The following is a 17,896-nucleotide window of genomic DNA, read 5'->3' as shown; positions in this document are numbered from 1 at the left end:
TTGTAGACCGAATCGTTTGAGTTTACATTATGGCCTATGGGGAACTTTGCTTTGATATACAAGTGCTTTGGATAACGAGCATGCTTCTGGAACAAATTATGCTTGTAAACCAAGGTACCACTGTATCTTGGAATTTAAAAAATGTTCTAGTATTCAAACATTGTATACGTCTGGTTCAATACACAAAAAGATCCAGTTCTCCTGTCCTGCTATCAGTGGCACATGCAACAAAACCCTTCTAATGGCTGAAGTTGGTGGAGGTGGTGGCAGAATTAAACCCTATAGGACAAACCCTAGCTAAGCTTCATAGTCAAGGTTTCCCATAAAAGAGATTTGTTGTAAAGATGTAGCAGAATCTTTTTTCAAGGCAGGAAATTAAAAGGTAAAACTATTGGTAGGTAGAATATTAAACTAGCCGAAGTATAAAGGGGCAACCTTAACTGCCAGCTAATGTTAATGTGAAAGCATGGGGTGTGCAACACCTCTGTTTCAAATTCTAAACTTCATGGAAGGTAAAAAATAAAAATAAAAAATCGGTGGGGGTTGTACTATATTTATATATGTATGTAGAATTACTTTTATTATTATTCAATAAGCAAGACAACAGCAGAACAAACTGGGAAATCACAACAAAAAAAATACCACATAATCAGCTACTTATATTCGCATATGTAATCTGCTTTGTTTTATTTTTCAGAAATAAAAGTTATTTAAAGTGATAAATATGCGTATGAGTGGATATGAATGATACTGCACTATCTGTAGGGGGGGAGGGGTTGCTTTCTGTTTAAGATATGTATCCCTAGTTTATGTTTATGACAGTTATATGGAAATATCTTAAAATGTATATTCTTCTGTCTGAATGTTATGTTCTAAAAAAATTTTCAAAATAAAAATTATTTGAACTAAAAAAAAAAATAGCCTTACTGGGTCAGACCAATGGTGCATCAAGCCCAGTAGCCCATTCTCATGGTGGCCAATCCAAGTCACCAGTACCTGAACAAAACCCAAACAGTAGCAACATTCCGTGTTACCGATCCAGGGCAAGCAGCGGCTTCCCCCACGTCTTAATAACAGACTATGGACTTTTCCTCCAGGAATTTGTCCAAACCATTCTTAAAATCAGCTCCGCTATCCGCTTTTACCACAACCTCCGGCAACGCGTTCCAGAGCTTAACCATTCTATGAGTGAAAAAATATGTCCTCCTATTATTTTTAAAAATATTTCCCTGCAGTTTCATCAAGTATCCCCTAGTCTTTGTAATTTTTAATGGAGGAATTAGATTAGGAGAATGTGTGACCAGCCTCATATGAGCGGATACTAGGAAAGGAGAGGTCACATTAAGATTTGATAAAAGCACTAAGATCATTAGAAAAAGGAGCAGTATAGCTGTCCAAGTGGATGTTGAAATCACCCAGTACAATGGGGAAAGAGTTATGGAGACAATGATTCTGCAATAACTGGAAAGAATAAATGGATGGTGGAGCAGGATGGTAGAGAAAAAGAAAGTCAAGTGCTGGGGATGTCAGAAGACAGAATGAAAACATTTCCAGAGAAGGGTGAGAGTGGGAAGATAAGGACTTAATTTTTTAGTTGTGTAGAGAAAATCACTGCAGGTCTATCACCCCTTGAGTCTAGTCACTTATGCGCAATGAAGGAATAATGGAGTGAAGTTGCTTGAAATAAGTAGGAGAGATCACAGTCAGAGAGCCATGTTTCCATAAGGCAAAGACTATCTAGGTTATTAGAAATAATAAGTTATTTGATGAACTAGTGTTTGTTATGCATAGAACGGGGGTTAAGAAGGCACAACTTAAGCTCTGACTGAGAAAGGAGGGGGTTGGTGGTACCCAATAAAGGGATAGGTTGAAGAAATTTACCTGAGATTGACTTGAGAACCATTCCAGGACATGTGGGTGGCAGCCCCAGAGTACATAAATTGGGCTGGCTAAGCACATAAAAGAGAAGTAGCTGGCAGAAAATAGGGATACAGCGGAAGGGTTATATAATGCTGATTGGTACACACTTAGGAGCAAATTCTATAATAGCGTCCCTATTGTGAGTGTCAGGAGGTGTTGGGGAGTGTCAGGAGAAAGTTGGGGAGTGTCCAGGGTTTAGGAGATTGACAGGGCCGGCGGCAGTGGGGATCCTTCCTGCCATGGGGCTTCGTGGGTGGCGGTGGGAGGGATTGAAAATCGGAGGTTCCCTGCTGCAGCTGCTCGTGACAGGGTGACTCCCTTGCCATGATCAGCTGATGGGAAGGGATCAAGCGTGATTCTCTAACTGTGTCCTAACCTGCACCTGTGACATGGGTGCTGGTTAAAGAATCAGGCCAGTTAGGTGGGGTTGGGCGTCTGTCCCTTAGGGCAGACGTGCTTCTATATAGGAGGCCGATGTGCCATTCTTAGCCACTTCTTAGGTAGCAACAGAAACAGTCATCCTATACAGAATTTCCCCCTTAGGGTGTGCACAAAGAGCATGACCTGCTTCTTATGCGCGCCTACATAGCGTGCACCACTATAAGTTTCTCATTTAAGAGATACTACTGCTGTGGTCACTTCCAATGGAGGTGGAGCTGGAGCAGAAGCAAACATTCTGGGGAGAGCCACCAAGGTCATTTTGGAATTTGTTGCCAGAGGATATAGTAAAAGTAGTTAGTGTAGCTCAGTTTGAAAAAACGGTTTTGACATATTCCTGGAGGCAAAGACCATAAACTGTTATTGAGGAAGATATGTGAAAATGGACCGACAGCTACTGATTTGACCGTTAGTTTCTGGTCTAACAGTTGAAAAGCCTTCTTCCTACCGGATATTTCCTTGCACTTCTGAAGGGTGTCGGGCTGTGCCTGACGATTGAGCCATGGCAAGTGACACTGGTAGTCGAGAGTCGAGAGAGTATCAGTGCCGAAGTCGATGAGAGGTGCTGAAACATCGTGGAGCGGTTGCTGTTGGGACCTGGAAGCGCCATGTTTGAGGTGCTCAGCGTAAGCTCTGAAGCCGACATGGATGCAGCTCCTTATATTCTGCCTGCAGGGCGACATCAGCGGGATGGGAGGTCTGCAGAGTTGTTTCATCCTGATGAAGTTTCACCACACCCGATTCCTCACCAATCATGGGAGTGGTGTGATGAGAGGCGGTGTCTACGGGAGCGAGGGCTGGCAGAGTGAGGCGCAGTCCGGACCAGGGAGCAGTTGACTGAAGTCGGCATGATCTGTGTGGTAACGGAGCTGTTCAGCGCACTGACCGTTGAGGAGACTGAGGGAGGTTTCTTTTACATCGGAGGAGGTGTCCTGTAGTTGCGTGTTGTGGATGATAATGGCGGTTGATCGGTTAAAACGGCTGATGGACTAGAGACGCTGAGAATGATGATCTGACAGAAGTGAAATTGAGACCCTCCTGACTCTTATAACATCGTGTTTAAAATTTCATTTATTTTTACTGTTTTTTTTTTAAATTTATTTTGTTTTACATCTTTATTTTAAATTTTCATTAGAATTCCATTATCTAACGGTTTTTTGGTTTCTCTCTTAATTAATTCATTTATATATATTTAGTTTTAATTCAAATAATTTTAATTTAATTTACTTTACCCACTTTATTATTGCTGGGATGTACACTTGCTTCAAAAGAATATGGCCGTAATGAGATCAATGTTTTCTATGTGTTCTTGTTAGGATGCTTTATATCTCATTTACTCTATTCTTTATTTTTCCTTTCTATTATTTGCTAATTTGTTTGTCCTTAGGTACTTTAGTTAGATTGTGAGCCTTCGGGACAGTAAGGGAATTTCATAGTACCAATTCTTTATTCATTTATCTTATTTTATTATACTCTTCAATGTATATTTCTCTGTAAACCGCTTAGAACTTAACGGATTTAGCGGTATATAAGAAATAAATTACATTACATTACATATGTGCAAAGCCACTGCATATTTCTGGGGGTAAGTAACATGGAATCTTGCTACTTTTGTGGATTCTGCCAGGTATTTGTGATCTGGGATGGTCACTTTCAGAAACAATATACTAAGCTTTATGGACCTTTGGTCTGACCTGATATGACAATTCTCATGCTCTCAAATTCTCCGATTCCACTCCAGCTAAAACTATGTAAAGGAGGGCATAAAGCCAACTGGTCAAAGTACGAAACTAGGAAAAATAAAAACCTAGGTTACGCCATTTCTAAACTCTGCTCTCCATTCTCCTCTTGAATAACTTCTTGCTTTACTTCCCTGTGCCTCAGTTAAGGTAACATGAATGTGCTTCCTGGTTTCATGAATCAAAAGTGGTGGCATGCACATCTAAAGCAGTATAGAACTGTATAACTCATAACAATTCTGATTTACAAGCACTACATAAATCCAAGCACTTATTCTGTTTCACCCACTGCCACTATATCTAGGGTGACCACAAGGTGTCCTATTCAAAAACGACTCTCTTTCCTACCCATGGGAAAACTCCTGTGGTGTGCCACAGGGCTCCCCCCTGTCCCCCACCCTGTTCAACATATACCTCACCTCCCTAGGAAACCTCCTGCAAAGCCTCAAGCTAAAATTCTTTATATACGCAGACGACATTACCATAGTCATCCCTCTAACCAGTTTCACTCAAGAGCTCCTCAACTCCCTCACAAGCATAATTAGTCAGATAGAACTCTGGATGCTAACCTTTAGACTAAAACTAAACCCAGACAAAACAAAATTCTTCCTAGCAACCCCCAATGACAAAATCAAAGACACCACTATTCAAGTGAAAGGATCCACATTCCCCCTTGAACAAACCTTAAAAGTTCTGGGAGTAACACTGGACAAACATCTATCCCTCGAGAAACACACTGATATCACAGTCAGGAAAAGTATCTCGACTCTATGGAAACTCCGCACCATAAAAAAATACTTTGACGACTCTTCATTCCGCCTCCTAGTGCAATCCTCCATACTCAGCATACTGGACTACTGCAACATCATCTACTTAGGCTCCACAAAGAAAACCATCAGGAGACTAAGGATGATCCAGAACACCGCAGTCCGCCTCATATTTGGCCTGAAAAAATGGGACCATATCACCCCTTTCTACCATAAACTTCACTGGCTCCCTCTAGAATCCAGAATCATATTCAAATTCGCCTGTTTTTGCTACAAAACGTTATTTGGTTTATCCCCAAGCTACATCACCCCTCACTTCACCCTTAACCACAACTACAAGAACGCCCGTAAAATTCAACTCTTCGCCTTCCCCTCCCTAAAACTATGCCACTCAAAAAAATTCCTAGACAAAACCTACGCCTTCCAAGCCGCCAAACTAAACCCTTGGCTAGCCCAAATGGTCCTCAAGGCCCACAACTACCTCGACTTCAGAAAATTACTCAAAACTCACCTATTCCGAGACCAAGACCCTCAATGCCCCTTCCAATCCTCTTCCCCCCCCTTCTGATCCTCGCCCCCCCTGTTCTCCCTCCTCTTCCCACTACTTCTCTCCTTGCTGTTCGCAACTCTATGACCATTTTGATATGTAATCACTTGTAAATACTCTCTCCTTGCTGTCTGCTACTCTATGATCAATTTGTGTAACCACTCGTAATCTCTGTCAAACTACTCCATGATCAATTTGATATGTAACCACTTGTAATCTCTGTCTAAATAATGTGAACCGCCTAGAACTCTTCGGGGTATGGCGGTATACAAAAATAAAGTTATTATTATTATTATTATTATTATTATTATATATCACTGTACCTTTGCAATTAACTGCAGATTGAAGGGCCCTGTAACCTGTAACTCTTGCCCGATAGCATGGACGATGGCTTTGATTCTCTCCAAAGTCTTTGGGGTGATATCCTGGGGGGGAGTGACCAGGGTAGCATCCCCTGAATGAACACCAGCATTCTCCACATGTTCAGATATGGCAATTGCAACAACCACTCCATCACAAGCAACGGCATCCACATCAATTTCCTGTCAAACGAGGGGAGAGAAATAAATGCAAAAGGTCAGAATCTATATCGAGATCCTAGAGAATTGCTACTTAAGTATATCAGCAGTCAGACACACTAAACATGCAGAAGGTTTCTGGACACAGATCCACTGCAATGTTCAGACAGCTTCATTTGCAAACTAAGAGGGACAATGTATCTGCTTTCCTTCAGCAGTACACGTTACCATACTTCCTTCACTATTTACTGACAGATTATAATAGTGCTTAAAATTCAATCCAGTCCTTGCGCCACAATGAGCCAATAGAGTCTTCATGATATCCATAATGAATATGCATGAGAGAGATTTGCATACCAAGGACGTAGTGTATATAAATCTCTCATGATTATTTATTGTGGATATCCTGAAAACCTGACTTGCCAGCTGTGCCCTGAGGCCTGGGTTGAAAAGCAATGGATTACAAGACATGACACCAATTGTCAAGCTTTATTAAGGATTTTTTTTAAAAAAAATTTGCTATTTGCTTTGACAGGGCGTGTGTGGCACAGTGGTTAGAGCTACAGCCTCAGCACCCTGAGGTTGTAGGTTCAAATCCCATGCTGCTCCTTGTGACCCTGGAAAGACACTTAATCCCCCATTGCCCCAGGTACATTAGATAAAGTGTGAGCCCACTAGGACAGATAGGGAAAAATACTTTAATACTTGAGTACTTGAATGGCTATAAGTGGCATATAAATGCTAAAATAAATATTTAGGTTTTTAAAAGTCCTTTTGATATTTTCTGCAGAATTCTAGTAGCCATATTGTTCCTAAAGAAGATTAGAGTTCTTTTATGAGATTTGAATTTAGCTCATACTTTCTTAGTAGTAGTTCAAGGCAAGTTACATTCAGTTACACTATATAGGTTAAATGTTGCAAAACCTTTCAAAAAGGACATAGCATATGACTTTTTCAACCTCACAGCCTTTTCCCCTTCAGACACATCTGAGAAAAGGCTCAATGTGAATTGCTGACTGCTTTAAAAAGTTTTGCAAATGAAAGACAGAAAAAAATTAAGCCAACTGCAGCAGTAGAAATACAAAACAAAACAGTGAAATTTATAATAAAAATTATTCTTACCTGTCAATTTCCTGTTCTTGAGTTAAGCTAGACTAGTGGATTATCTCTCTCGATCAGCAGATGGAGGTAGAGAAAACCAATTTCCAGTGATAATACCAGTACAGTATAAGAGAAAGTGCAGCCTGGAGCTAGTAAGTATATATTTAAAAAAGCCCATAAAAGGAAGAAACACTTCAAAGGGTCCTCCAAAACCTCTGTCCAAAGAAAAAAACCAAAATCAAACATGAACCAAACTGAAACATATAGGAGTTCTGGGAGAAAAAGACCAAAGTCACTATGCTTCCAAGCAATCAGTGGGTACTCCCTACCCCTAGTCTTCACAGCAGCATGGTAGATTGGTCTAGCAGGACTCAAGGAAAAGAAATTAACAGGTAAGAAGAAATTTCACCTTTCTTACCATCCAGCTAGATCAGTTCACATTGGTGGGATGTAGCAAAGTTCATACATCTAGACAGAAGGAAGAAAAATGGGGCAATTCTATAAGCTCCTACCTACAGCTATGGTCCACTTACATGTGTCAAAAGTACCTTTAATTGGCATTTTCATTCATAAGTGCACTAGGCACTATTCTATAAAGTAGCACCTACGTGTTATTTAATAGAACTCCAAGGTGGGCATAAACATGAGAGGATAATGGGTGTAGTCAGAGTTCTCCCCAGAAATTTTTTCTAGCCGGGTGGGGTGGGACAGGGAAATTTGGTGGTTAGAATAGGGTCATTAAATCCAGTGGCGTACCTAGTATATATGACAGCCAGTGCTGATCATTTTTTAACAACTCCTTCCTCTATATAAAAAAGTTTTTTTTAGTAGTAATCCATGAGTCACACAACAAAGGTGCACCTAGGAAAAGGCATCTTAAACACTGCAGTGAGCACTAGAACACCAACACCCGCATTGTAAAACTAAACAAGCCAGATCCTGCACAGTCAATTGATCTTGTACAATCAATGCTAACATAAAACCATGTCCTCTTCATACACAAAGAACACAGAAACACCCTCACCCAAACTAAAAATAGAAATATGTAGACAAAAGTTAAACTTAAACGCCAAGAAACCAGACTCTGCATAGAATGCAACACCACAGAAACAGTGACACATGTCCCCTAATACTGTGCAAAATATAAAGACTGTAGATGTAAATTTGAAAAAAACCTGATACATAACAAGCACCACTTTACAAATTAACAAATAGAAGTAAAAGAAATAATGAGAAAAAAAGAAAATACCATTTTATTGGACTAATCCATTTTTCAATTAGCTTTCAGAGGCCAAACCTTTCTTCAAGACAGTACAGTATACTGCTGTTATAGTATCCTGTCCTGACCTGAGGAAAGGGGTTTAGTCCCCCCAAAATTGCCTTATTTCCATTTCCTATTTATAAGCTTTTATCAATACAGTTACAATACTACTTGATTCTACGTAGAGGAACAAAAAAATTTTCTTTCTACCTTTTGTCGTTTCTGCTTCAATCTTCTCTTCACTCTCTTCTTTCTATATAGTGTTTGTCCTCTCTCTCTTTGCTCTTCCACCCATCCTCTGTCCTCTCTTTGCCCCTTCCACCCATCCTCTGTCCTCTCTTCACCTACCCCTTCCATTTTCTGTCCACCCTCTCTCTGCCCCTTCCATCCACTGTCCACCCTCTCTGCCCTTTCCATCCAGTGTCTGCCCTCTCTCTCTTCCATATGGCATTATCTCTCTTTTTATGTCCTTCAATAAAATGTATATCCTGTGCCCTTTCTCTCCTTTGTACATGATTCATTTCAGTTTCACCCCCTCTCCATTTTTCTGTCTCCACCCCCTCCCCTATGCTCTGGCATCTCTCTTCTCCTTTCCTTCCTTGCTTCCCACTCCACCCCATGGTCTGGCATCTCTGTCTCCTTTCCCTTCCTTCCCCCCATGCCCTGGCATCTCTCTCCACTCCTATCTCTCTCTCCTTGCTCTGGCACCTCCTCTCCTTCCTTTTCCTCTGGTCTGGCATTTGTCTCCTTAGTTTCCCTTCCCTTCCCCCATGCCCTGGCATCTCTCTCCTCTCCTTCCATCTCCCCCTCCATTATCTGGCATCTCCTCTCTTTCCTTTCTCTCCCTCCTTTCGTCCTTTCACCTGGTCTGGCATCTGTCTCTTCCCCCCCATATGCCCTGACATCTCTCCCTCTCCCTCCATGGTCTTGGCATCTCTCTTTCCTCTCCTTTCCCTCCCATGGTCTTGGCATCTCTTTCCTTCCCTCTCTCTCCCCAGTTGGGTGCACCAGCAGCATTTCTCTCCCCCCCATTGGGTGCAGCAGCAGCATTTTTACTTTCCCCCTCCAATTGGCCACAGTGCAGCATTTCTTCCCCCGCCCCCCGCAGTGCAGCATTCACAATTCGCTACAGGCTAAGGCAGGAGATAGGGAAGCGACGAGGGAAGCTTACAATTAGCTGCTCTTGCTTGCTTCGGGTTTTCCTCTCTGCTGGGTCCTGCCTACTTTCTGTTTCCGTAAAGGTAGGATCCGGAACGAGGAAGGCCCGAAGCAAGCAAGAGTAGCTAGTTGTAAGCTTTCCTCGTCGCTTCCCTATCTCCTGCCTTAACCTGTAGTGAATTAAACCCATGCTCCAGGGCTCTAAAGCAGGGGTGTCCAGCCTTTTGGCTTCCCTGGACCACATTAGCCGAAAAAAAGTTTTTCTGGGGCCGCACAAACACTAACACTAGCTAATGAGCAAAAAAAAAAGGATGAGCAGGTCTCAAATTTGCAATCACTAATATAGAAGATGTACATATCTAATAATAAACCTTCATTAAATGAACACTGTGGAGAAGAACCCAAAAAAGCAGTAATACTTACCCTGATTGAGTGATTCTCCATGTGCACCGCTGACAGTGGGAGAAACCACAGGCTTCCGCATCCCTACTCTGATGAGCAGGGATGCGCACTCCTGATTTTCCCATTCACTTCTATTACAGCTACGGTGAGCTTCATCAGAGCGGGGATGTTGAATCAGCTGTCAGCGGCACACATGGAGGATCGTTCAGTCAGGGTAAATATTACTGCATTTTTCAGCCTCCCACTTTGAGCTTAGGCTCCCTCAAAATGAACATCGCCCCTGCTGTAGCTAGTAGGATCCCCAAGCCTCACCAACTGACGGCCACATCCTCCCCTCCAACTTCCCAAGTTCTGCAGCTGGCAGCAATATTGCAGAGCTGCTGCCTTCCTTCCTCCCTGCCCCCCACCTTGGCTTTCATGAATGCATGAAAGCAGTGGCAGCTTGAGGACATTGCCATTGACTGCAAAGCTTGGAGATTTTGGGTTGCCAGACTGGAGGAAGATGTCTTCAGTTGGAAGGGCTTTGTGAATCCCCAATAGTGCAAGAATTTGTAAACTGCACTCAGGCGGGGAGAAAGTTTGGTGCCCATCCACTAATTTTGGGCTCCCATCCCTCTCCCAAATCAGCTGTATATGACTACGCCACTGAATACAAAAATAATTGTGATGCACATATCCCAAGGCTAACATATTCCAGTTAATAAATTCAAAATAAAACAATTTTTTCTACTTTGTTGTCTGGATATTTTGGTTTTCCATCATCTTGGTCCCAGTTTCTCTTTCTGTTTTTTGTCTATCTTTTACCAATACTCTTTCCAGTGTCTGCTGTCCAGTTTTTCTCCTCTTCTCAATACTGTTCCATTCCTTCCTTATGCTTGTCTCCAATGTATTGATTTTTCCCTTTCAGCTTTCTTAACTTTTTCTTTTCTTTTTTGCCTCTGTCCACTCAAATCTTGCTTTTTCTCACCCTTCTTTTTAAATGTTCAGCTATCTCTCAATTCTCCATCTTCTCTCAGTCCCTAGCTCTCCCATTTCCCATCTCACTCCTTTCCCAGCCTCCTATTGCTTTCTATCTACTTCCCATTACCACATTTCTACCACTGTACTCACTGCTCTCTCACTCATCTTGTCATCTCCCTTTTGACCTTATCCACATGGCTCACCACTTTTAGAATCCCCTTCCCGCTCTCCACTGGTCAGGCTATAACTCCCTGTCCCTTTCTTTCCATCCCCTTTCTTATCCCAGATCTCATCCCTCCTGCCCTCCTATGGGTCCATCTCTCCTCCTCTATCTCCATGGTCCAACATTTTGCTCCCTCTCTTTTCTGTTTTTCTTCTCCCCCCCCCCTCTTTGATGCTGAACAATGAAATAGAGGGAAAAAAAAGAGAGATACTGCATCTCTCTGCCTTCCATCCATAGGCCTAAAATTTCTCCCTACTTCCCTTCCATCCCCAGATCCAACTTCTCTCCCTTTCTCTTCCCAACTGCCCCCACCCCATCTCTTCCCATGCCTGCCTGCCTCCCTCCCCCTCGTCCGCCATTTCTTCCTCTCTCTTCCCAACAGTTCTCCCTTCAAGTATCTCTTTCCCTCTTCCTCCACACCACCCCAGGTCCAATTTCTCTCCCTTCAGACCATTGCCCACCATCTCTCTCTCTGTCTTCTGCTTTTGGCCCCATAAGCTCTTCCCTCACACCCAATCTGCCACTTCTTTTAATATCCTTCCCCTCTATACTTAAAAAAAACAACAACAACCCAGCCCAGGAGGCTTCCTTGGCCTGACATGTTCTCCCCTTCCTCTCCACGCCCATGCATCTCTACCTCACTCCTTTCCCACCACCATGTCCAATAATTCTTTCTCCCTCCCTCCTCTCTCTGCCTAACAGTTCTCTTATTTCTTCATCTCTCCAAGTGCACCATTTCTTTCCCTCTCTCAGACACCCAATTTTCCCTTACTGTTCCCTCCCTCCCTCCATTCTTCAATCCTATGGCTCATGCGCCTTCCCTCCTTCCTTCATCATTTGTCTAAAGTTTGTGATCCCTTCCTCTCAAGTCCCAACACGACCTTCTCCCACCCTCCCTCCCTTCTGTGCCTCCCTCCAGCAGGCATTTACCTTCTGGCCAGCTCCCATGCTGCAATCGTTTTTGGTGAAAGCTGCGGGCGGTGGTGGCTGCTCCTCATGCGATCCGTGGCTGTGCTGGAAGCATTTATTTTATGGCTGTCAGCGATCCGCGCCTGTGTTGGAAGCTTTCCCTTCTTTCTGTGCCTCCCGGCGAGTGTTTATTTTCTGGCTGGCTCCCTTGCTGCAGTTGTCTGCAGGCGTTGTCGGCTCCTCACGTACAATTTATGGCTGATTTGGAAGCATTCCCTCTGACGTCAGAGGGAACACTTCTGACACAGCTGCAGATCGCGAACAAAGAGCTAAGGACACCCGCAGACGACTGCAGCAAGGGAGCCGGCCAGAAAACTACCTGCCGGAGGGAGGCACAAAAGGGAAGGAGAAGCTGGGCTGCACAAAACTCTTTGTAGGGCTGCATGCAGCCCGTGGGCCTCTGGTTGGACACCTCTGCTCTAAAGGTAACACTGTCCGTGCCGGCTTCCTTTCTCTCCCCTCCCCCCGTCAGGACATAACTTCCGGTTTCGGAGGAGAATAAGTGTTACCGTTAGAACCCTGGAGCAGGGGTTCAAGTCACTTGCTGGCGCTTTAAAAAGACAAAAAGTCAGGCAGAGGCGGGAATCAAAAATGTTCAACTTTTGGTGGCTCTTCAGGCTGTGCCGAGTCAGCCTGGGGAATCCCCAAGTCGGTGAGAGGGTGAAATTCATTGTGCCATATTTTTAAAATGGAAAAAATATTAGCTATTCAACAGGGGTGGTATAAAAAATTTATTGAAGTTTGGGAGCCATTAACAAATTATTGCAAAGATTGATTATAGTTAATTTATAGCTTCCCCTTTTATTAATTGATTGAAGTATAGGATGTGGGGTTCAAAGGTTCAATTTTAAATTATCTGAAACGATACTGATATATGGGAGGGAGGGAGGGATAAATTATATTAGGATTTAACAAATGTATGATTAAAAATTGATATTAAAGTGGATATGATTGTATTAGAGCTTGCTTGTTGAAAGAATTAAAAAAAAAAAGTTTGAGCAGCAGCAGCAGGATTCGTGACCGAGATGACAGCCGGGCAGTCCTCTAAATAGCCGGGCGGAGCGCCCGGCTAAAAGGCTCTAGGGAGAACACTGGGTGTAGTGCCAAGTAACATTGGTAACTTATAGAATACTATCAGTTATGTGGGTCACTTGGAATGCTTTAGGCGCAACCATTTACACCTGCCAATGACGTGGCATAAAAAAAATAAATAAATAAAATCACACCTAAGGTTACGTATACCAATGCAAATTTGCATTAGTACTCTAAGACAATTTAAGGGCGCCTAAGTGCTGTTATAGACCCCACAAAATCTCCGATTCAAGCTGTTAGCTTGTACTCACAGAAACATGTACTGACAGGGAAACACAGCAGCTTGTACTCACTATGATATATGCTGAATGAGAGAAACTGCAGACAGAGCTGAAAACAGCTCACAAGGAGATCCTTTGCCTCAGTGAACTGGAAATCTGGATTTCAAATCTTCTGACTGGCTCACTGGCCTGACCACCATGGCCGGAGACCTTCGCCACACTCGGACACGCAACACAGATGCCTGGTGGAGGAACATAGTTTGGCTCTGATCCTGGTCGTGCCTCCATGGAACCGCTCAGCCTGCGATCTACCCATTAGTGGACAAACTTGGGGTGAGCAAGCTCCCAAGGGAAGAGTCCCCGAGTCTCGGACTGATATGTCGGCTGTCTAGGGGGCTTACTGAGATGCAGGGATCCCCCTAGAAGCAAACTTTTTCCAAAGGTCTGCAATCTCCCACAGTCAAGGATGTCTCCGCAGGGAACCTCCACAGCATGAGGGCGAAAACGACGAACGCAAAGCTTACCTCATTATTTTGTTTTGGGTTGTTTTCCCCCAGATAGAAACAGGGGCACTTGGTCCCTTCAAATATCACCTAGGTTCTGGAACTATCACCTGTCTGACAAGGTCCAAATGAAGGAAGGGAAAACGGGGCAGAGATCCAGCACCACCAGGTTTCCCTCAGCTCAAAGCATGTTCAGCTTATCAAATGGAAGTCTCTTTTGGTTGGAATGTTTGCTCAACTGATGCTTAGGAATCCCCTAGGTCAGGAGTTGACTGAGAAGAACCAGATAGGAGCTGTACGTACCATCCACCATCTCCTAGAGACAGAAAATACTGAGCATTTTATAACTATGCACTCCATCCACTGGTAGGTGGGCACATCTGCTCATTCATCTGGACTGGTTCAGTAAGGATGACAAGGAAAAGGGGCTACCATTCATTCATTCTACCTTATTGACTAATTTCTGTATAATCGAACAAACTAAGATGGCAACTACACTCTAAAATGGCTGATTAGCATCCAAATTTCTGAAATATTTTTCTACCCAATTCTAGGTCTCACCTTTTCTACTACACTCAAAAAGCATGCCATAAATTCAATTGGCAATGTTCAGTAGTTCAGCACAGTGGATGGAGCTCCTTGTGATCCTGGGCAAGTCACTTAATCCTCCATAGCCCCAGGTACGTTAGATAGATTGTGAACCCGCTGGGACAGATAGGGAAAATGCTTGAGTACATGATTGTAGAACCGCTTAGATAACCTTGATAGGCGGTATATAAAAACTAATAAACTTGAAACTACTGGTACTATAAACAAATATTTTCTGAACTTCACGGGCTGGTTTGCTGATCCTATGATGCACTGAAAGCTTTCTTCATGGGACCTTATGGAGCCAGCAAGTGTGTTCAAGCAGAATACCATGCATAACTGAATGGCAAACATCTTACCCCAGCAGATGTAACAACACACTGCTGCACATGTGTGTTAGGAGCCCCAGAAAATAACTTGTATAATTCAAGCTCTGCTCAAGAACTATAAATCTTTCCTTTTTCCCCCAAGGCTCCCTGAAGATTTGTGCACTTACCTTGGCTTCCTGAATGAACTTGGAGATGACCACAGGGTATTCTTTGGACACAGCTATTGCACTGTTGAGGAATTTCTCCAGATCACTGTCTGAGTATGCCACATTCATTGCTGCTCCACTGAGCACATAAGATGGGCGAACCAGACATGGATACCCCACCTTACTGCAAAACTGCATAGCTGACTGAAAAAAAGGCAAATAATAAATCATAGCAAAATCTGAATACATCAGACCCTCAGCGGGAAAAAGTCAATGGTTCTCACTCTGAAGGGTACAACTCTAAATGGGATGACAAAACTAGTGAATGGATCAGGGCTATTCCCTTCATATTCATCTCTATACCCCTTTCTCTAGTCCTTAATTCTGTCTTGCAACCAGAAGTTAGCTCAGGGCCTACAACCCTCTTTGCAGTCATCAGCCCCGCTCCCTCCTATAACACCAAAAATTCATGCGCAGGGCTTGGACCTATGAGCATGCACAAACTTGCAGGATCTTTGCCAACTGATGTTAATGTTGCCATTTGCTTGGAAATATCAAAATATGGCTGAATCTTAGAGCCCAATAAAAGCTTCCCCCACACCACAAAAAACCCCTACGTATCCTTTTCAGGTAAAAAGGGCAAAGCAACAGATACTTGAAGTGACATTTAAGAACAAATCAAAGGATTTATTTTCTCCCTTTTTTATATATGACTATAATGACAAACAAGAATCATATTCAAAGTAATTTAAATGTGCAGAAGAGGCACCTAACCACATAAATAGATTTTGCCCACCCTAGTTGAAGATATTCAGCAGTACTTGATCAGACAGTGCCACTATATTGGCACTCACCAGCTATCCTCAAATGGGCAGGTCAGGAGCATTACAGGGGGGAGGAGCTCAGAGTTATGTGGGTGCCAGCAATATTCAGCGTTGGCACCTGTATAGATAATGAGACATGTAGAACCACATAAAAAGTCTTCCTAATACCACCTGGTTAGCTACGTGGGAGCTGGCACTGAAAAATGACTGGCACTTATATAACTACAGGTATTGGCCAGCACATGGTTCAATGTCTTCTCCTCCCTCCCACCAAGGTCTGGTTGCCCTTCCCACCCCCAGTCAGAATAGATGCCCCTCCCCCAGGTCTATCTGAACTCCCTGGTGGTCCAGTGAGGTGATAGGGGCAGGAACAAACATCATTCGCTCCTACCCTTAGCAGCTCCATGATAAAATTAGCCCTAGTAGTAGTCTCACAGTACTACTATTACCACAAAACTAAGACTAGAGGTCACAGAAGTCCCTTTTACCATGGAACTGCAAGGGGCAGTAGGGTTTATTTCTGCTCCACTGCTTCACTGGACCACCAGAGAAGTTCAGGTAGGCTGCATGGGTGAAGGCTATTCGGTCTGGTAGAAAGGGGGGTTACTTTTTGGGAATGTGGGAGAAGAAACATGAACATAGGACTTATGCAGGTCCCAGACTGTATTCAGCCAGGACCTGCTTAAGGCCGGCAGCCAGATACACTCTAGTCAGCCAGATATGGCTTTGCACTGAATATTAGGGCCTAAATCTGTCGATAGCCGTCAGTGTTTAAAAATCCAAAGTTTATGTTTATTAAAATTTGATATACCGCCAAATCTTGACATAGTTCTCAATGACTGAATAACCACCAAATAATATTCGCCTGGTCTGTTTCATTTTCATTTATGTTTCAGTGCCATAGATTCCAACTGTTTTTTTGCTTTCCATTCACTTTTATAACTAGGGATCTAGCTCACCCTATTTTGGACAGCAGATGCCAAAAAACCAAAATCAATTATCTACCATTAACTAAAAGTAGCTTTCTATTTATTTTAACTTGGTTGCTCACCACGATTGCCCCCCTAACAGATGAGAAAGATTGAGAGAGAGCGAACATGAACATCAGTAATGTAACAAAATTTTCTGTTTCTACATCGACTATGTGACAGATGCATTCAAATATATTAGAGATATACTGTAGATGATGTACAGCAAGAAAATTCTTCAATGGAAGGGAGGCCCAAGAGCAGGAGTTCATGATAAGAAGTTTCAAGGGGGTAAATTCTAAAACACTGGGAAAAGTAAATGAATGTGGAAAGATAACAGAGTTCATGGGTAGTAAGGGTGATGGGAAGAACACAAGGGATCCTTAGTTGTTGAACAATTAAGAGAAAGCTGGAGATCCACTTAAATAAAGTGGGCAGACTAGAGGTGCCTTGTGCCCTTCATATGCTTTGACATTCGGTTTCATATTTTACAATAAAGAAGACAGGTTAACACTCTAAGAGTATGCATCCATAGGTTGAAAGTTTAAATCAATGTACAGTAAAAGTCACACAAAAAAGGAGAAATTAGGTTCTTACCTGCTAATTTACTTTCTTTTAGCTTCTCCAGACTGGTAGAGGTTAATCTTTACGAGTGGGTATATATCCCAATCATCACCAGCAGGCGGAGACTGAAAACTGTGGAATACCTTCCCCTATTCCTATCTGTCTGCCGAATAGCCAAGCAGAACTAAGAACTGGAAACAAACATAAACAATACTCCGAACAGGAGTAATAACAAACATACCCAAATGCTGTTGGAAAATGCAGAGGAGAGATACCAGAAAGAAAATGTCCCCACAGCTCGCAAGCTAAGACAGTCGAACCACAGCCGCTGTTCTTCAATTCTCCCTGGCCCTAGAAAAATACTAGAACCCGCAGCAAAAACAAAAACTGCCAGCGCAACAGCCCCAACAACACAACAACAGACAGGGTGGGGACCTCTACCAGTCTGGAGAAGCTAAAGTAAATTAGCAGGTAAGAACCTAATCTCTCCTTCTTTAGCACTCTCCAGACTGGTAGAGGTTAATCTTTACGAGTGGGACATACCAAAGCAGTCCCTATCATGGGTGGGACCCCCGAAAGGCCGACACCAGAACACGCTCACTGAACACCGCATCCCGACGTGCCTGAACGTCTATCCGGTAGTGTCTGAGAAAGGAAT

General features: G+C 43.1%; 1 protein-coding gene across 3 annotated transcripts in view; it reads right to left on the bottom strand.

Annotated features, from left to right (window-relative positions):
- The window catches only part of CAD (carbamoyl-phosphate synthetase 2, aspartate transcarbamylase, and dihydroorotase), a 408,216-nt gene that overhangs the window by 208,989 nt on the left and 181,331 nt on the right, over positions 1–17,896 (bottom strand). For all 3 annotated transcript variants that reach the window (XM_033937498.1, XM_033937499.1, XM_033937500.1), the window contains exons 21-22: positions 14,904–15,086; positions 5,735–5,953 (exon numbers count right to left, since the gene is read on the bottom strand). In XM_033937498.1, coding sequence (XP_033793389.1) covers positions 5,735–5,953; positions 14,904–15,086 — 402 coding nt within the window. The remainder of the gene's footprint in view (positions 1–5,734; positions 5,954–14,903; positions 15,087–17,896) is intronic.

Source organism: Geotrypetes seraphini, chromosome 3, assembly GCF_902459505.1.
Source record: "Geotrypetes seraphini chromosome 3, aGeoSer1.1, whole genome shotgun sequence".
Classification (NCBI taxonomy): Eukaryota; Metazoa; Chordata; class Amphibia; order Gymnophiona; family Dermophiidae; genus Geotrypetes; species Geotrypetes seraphini.
This window is presented reverse-complemented; position numbering and strand designations above follow the sequence as displayed.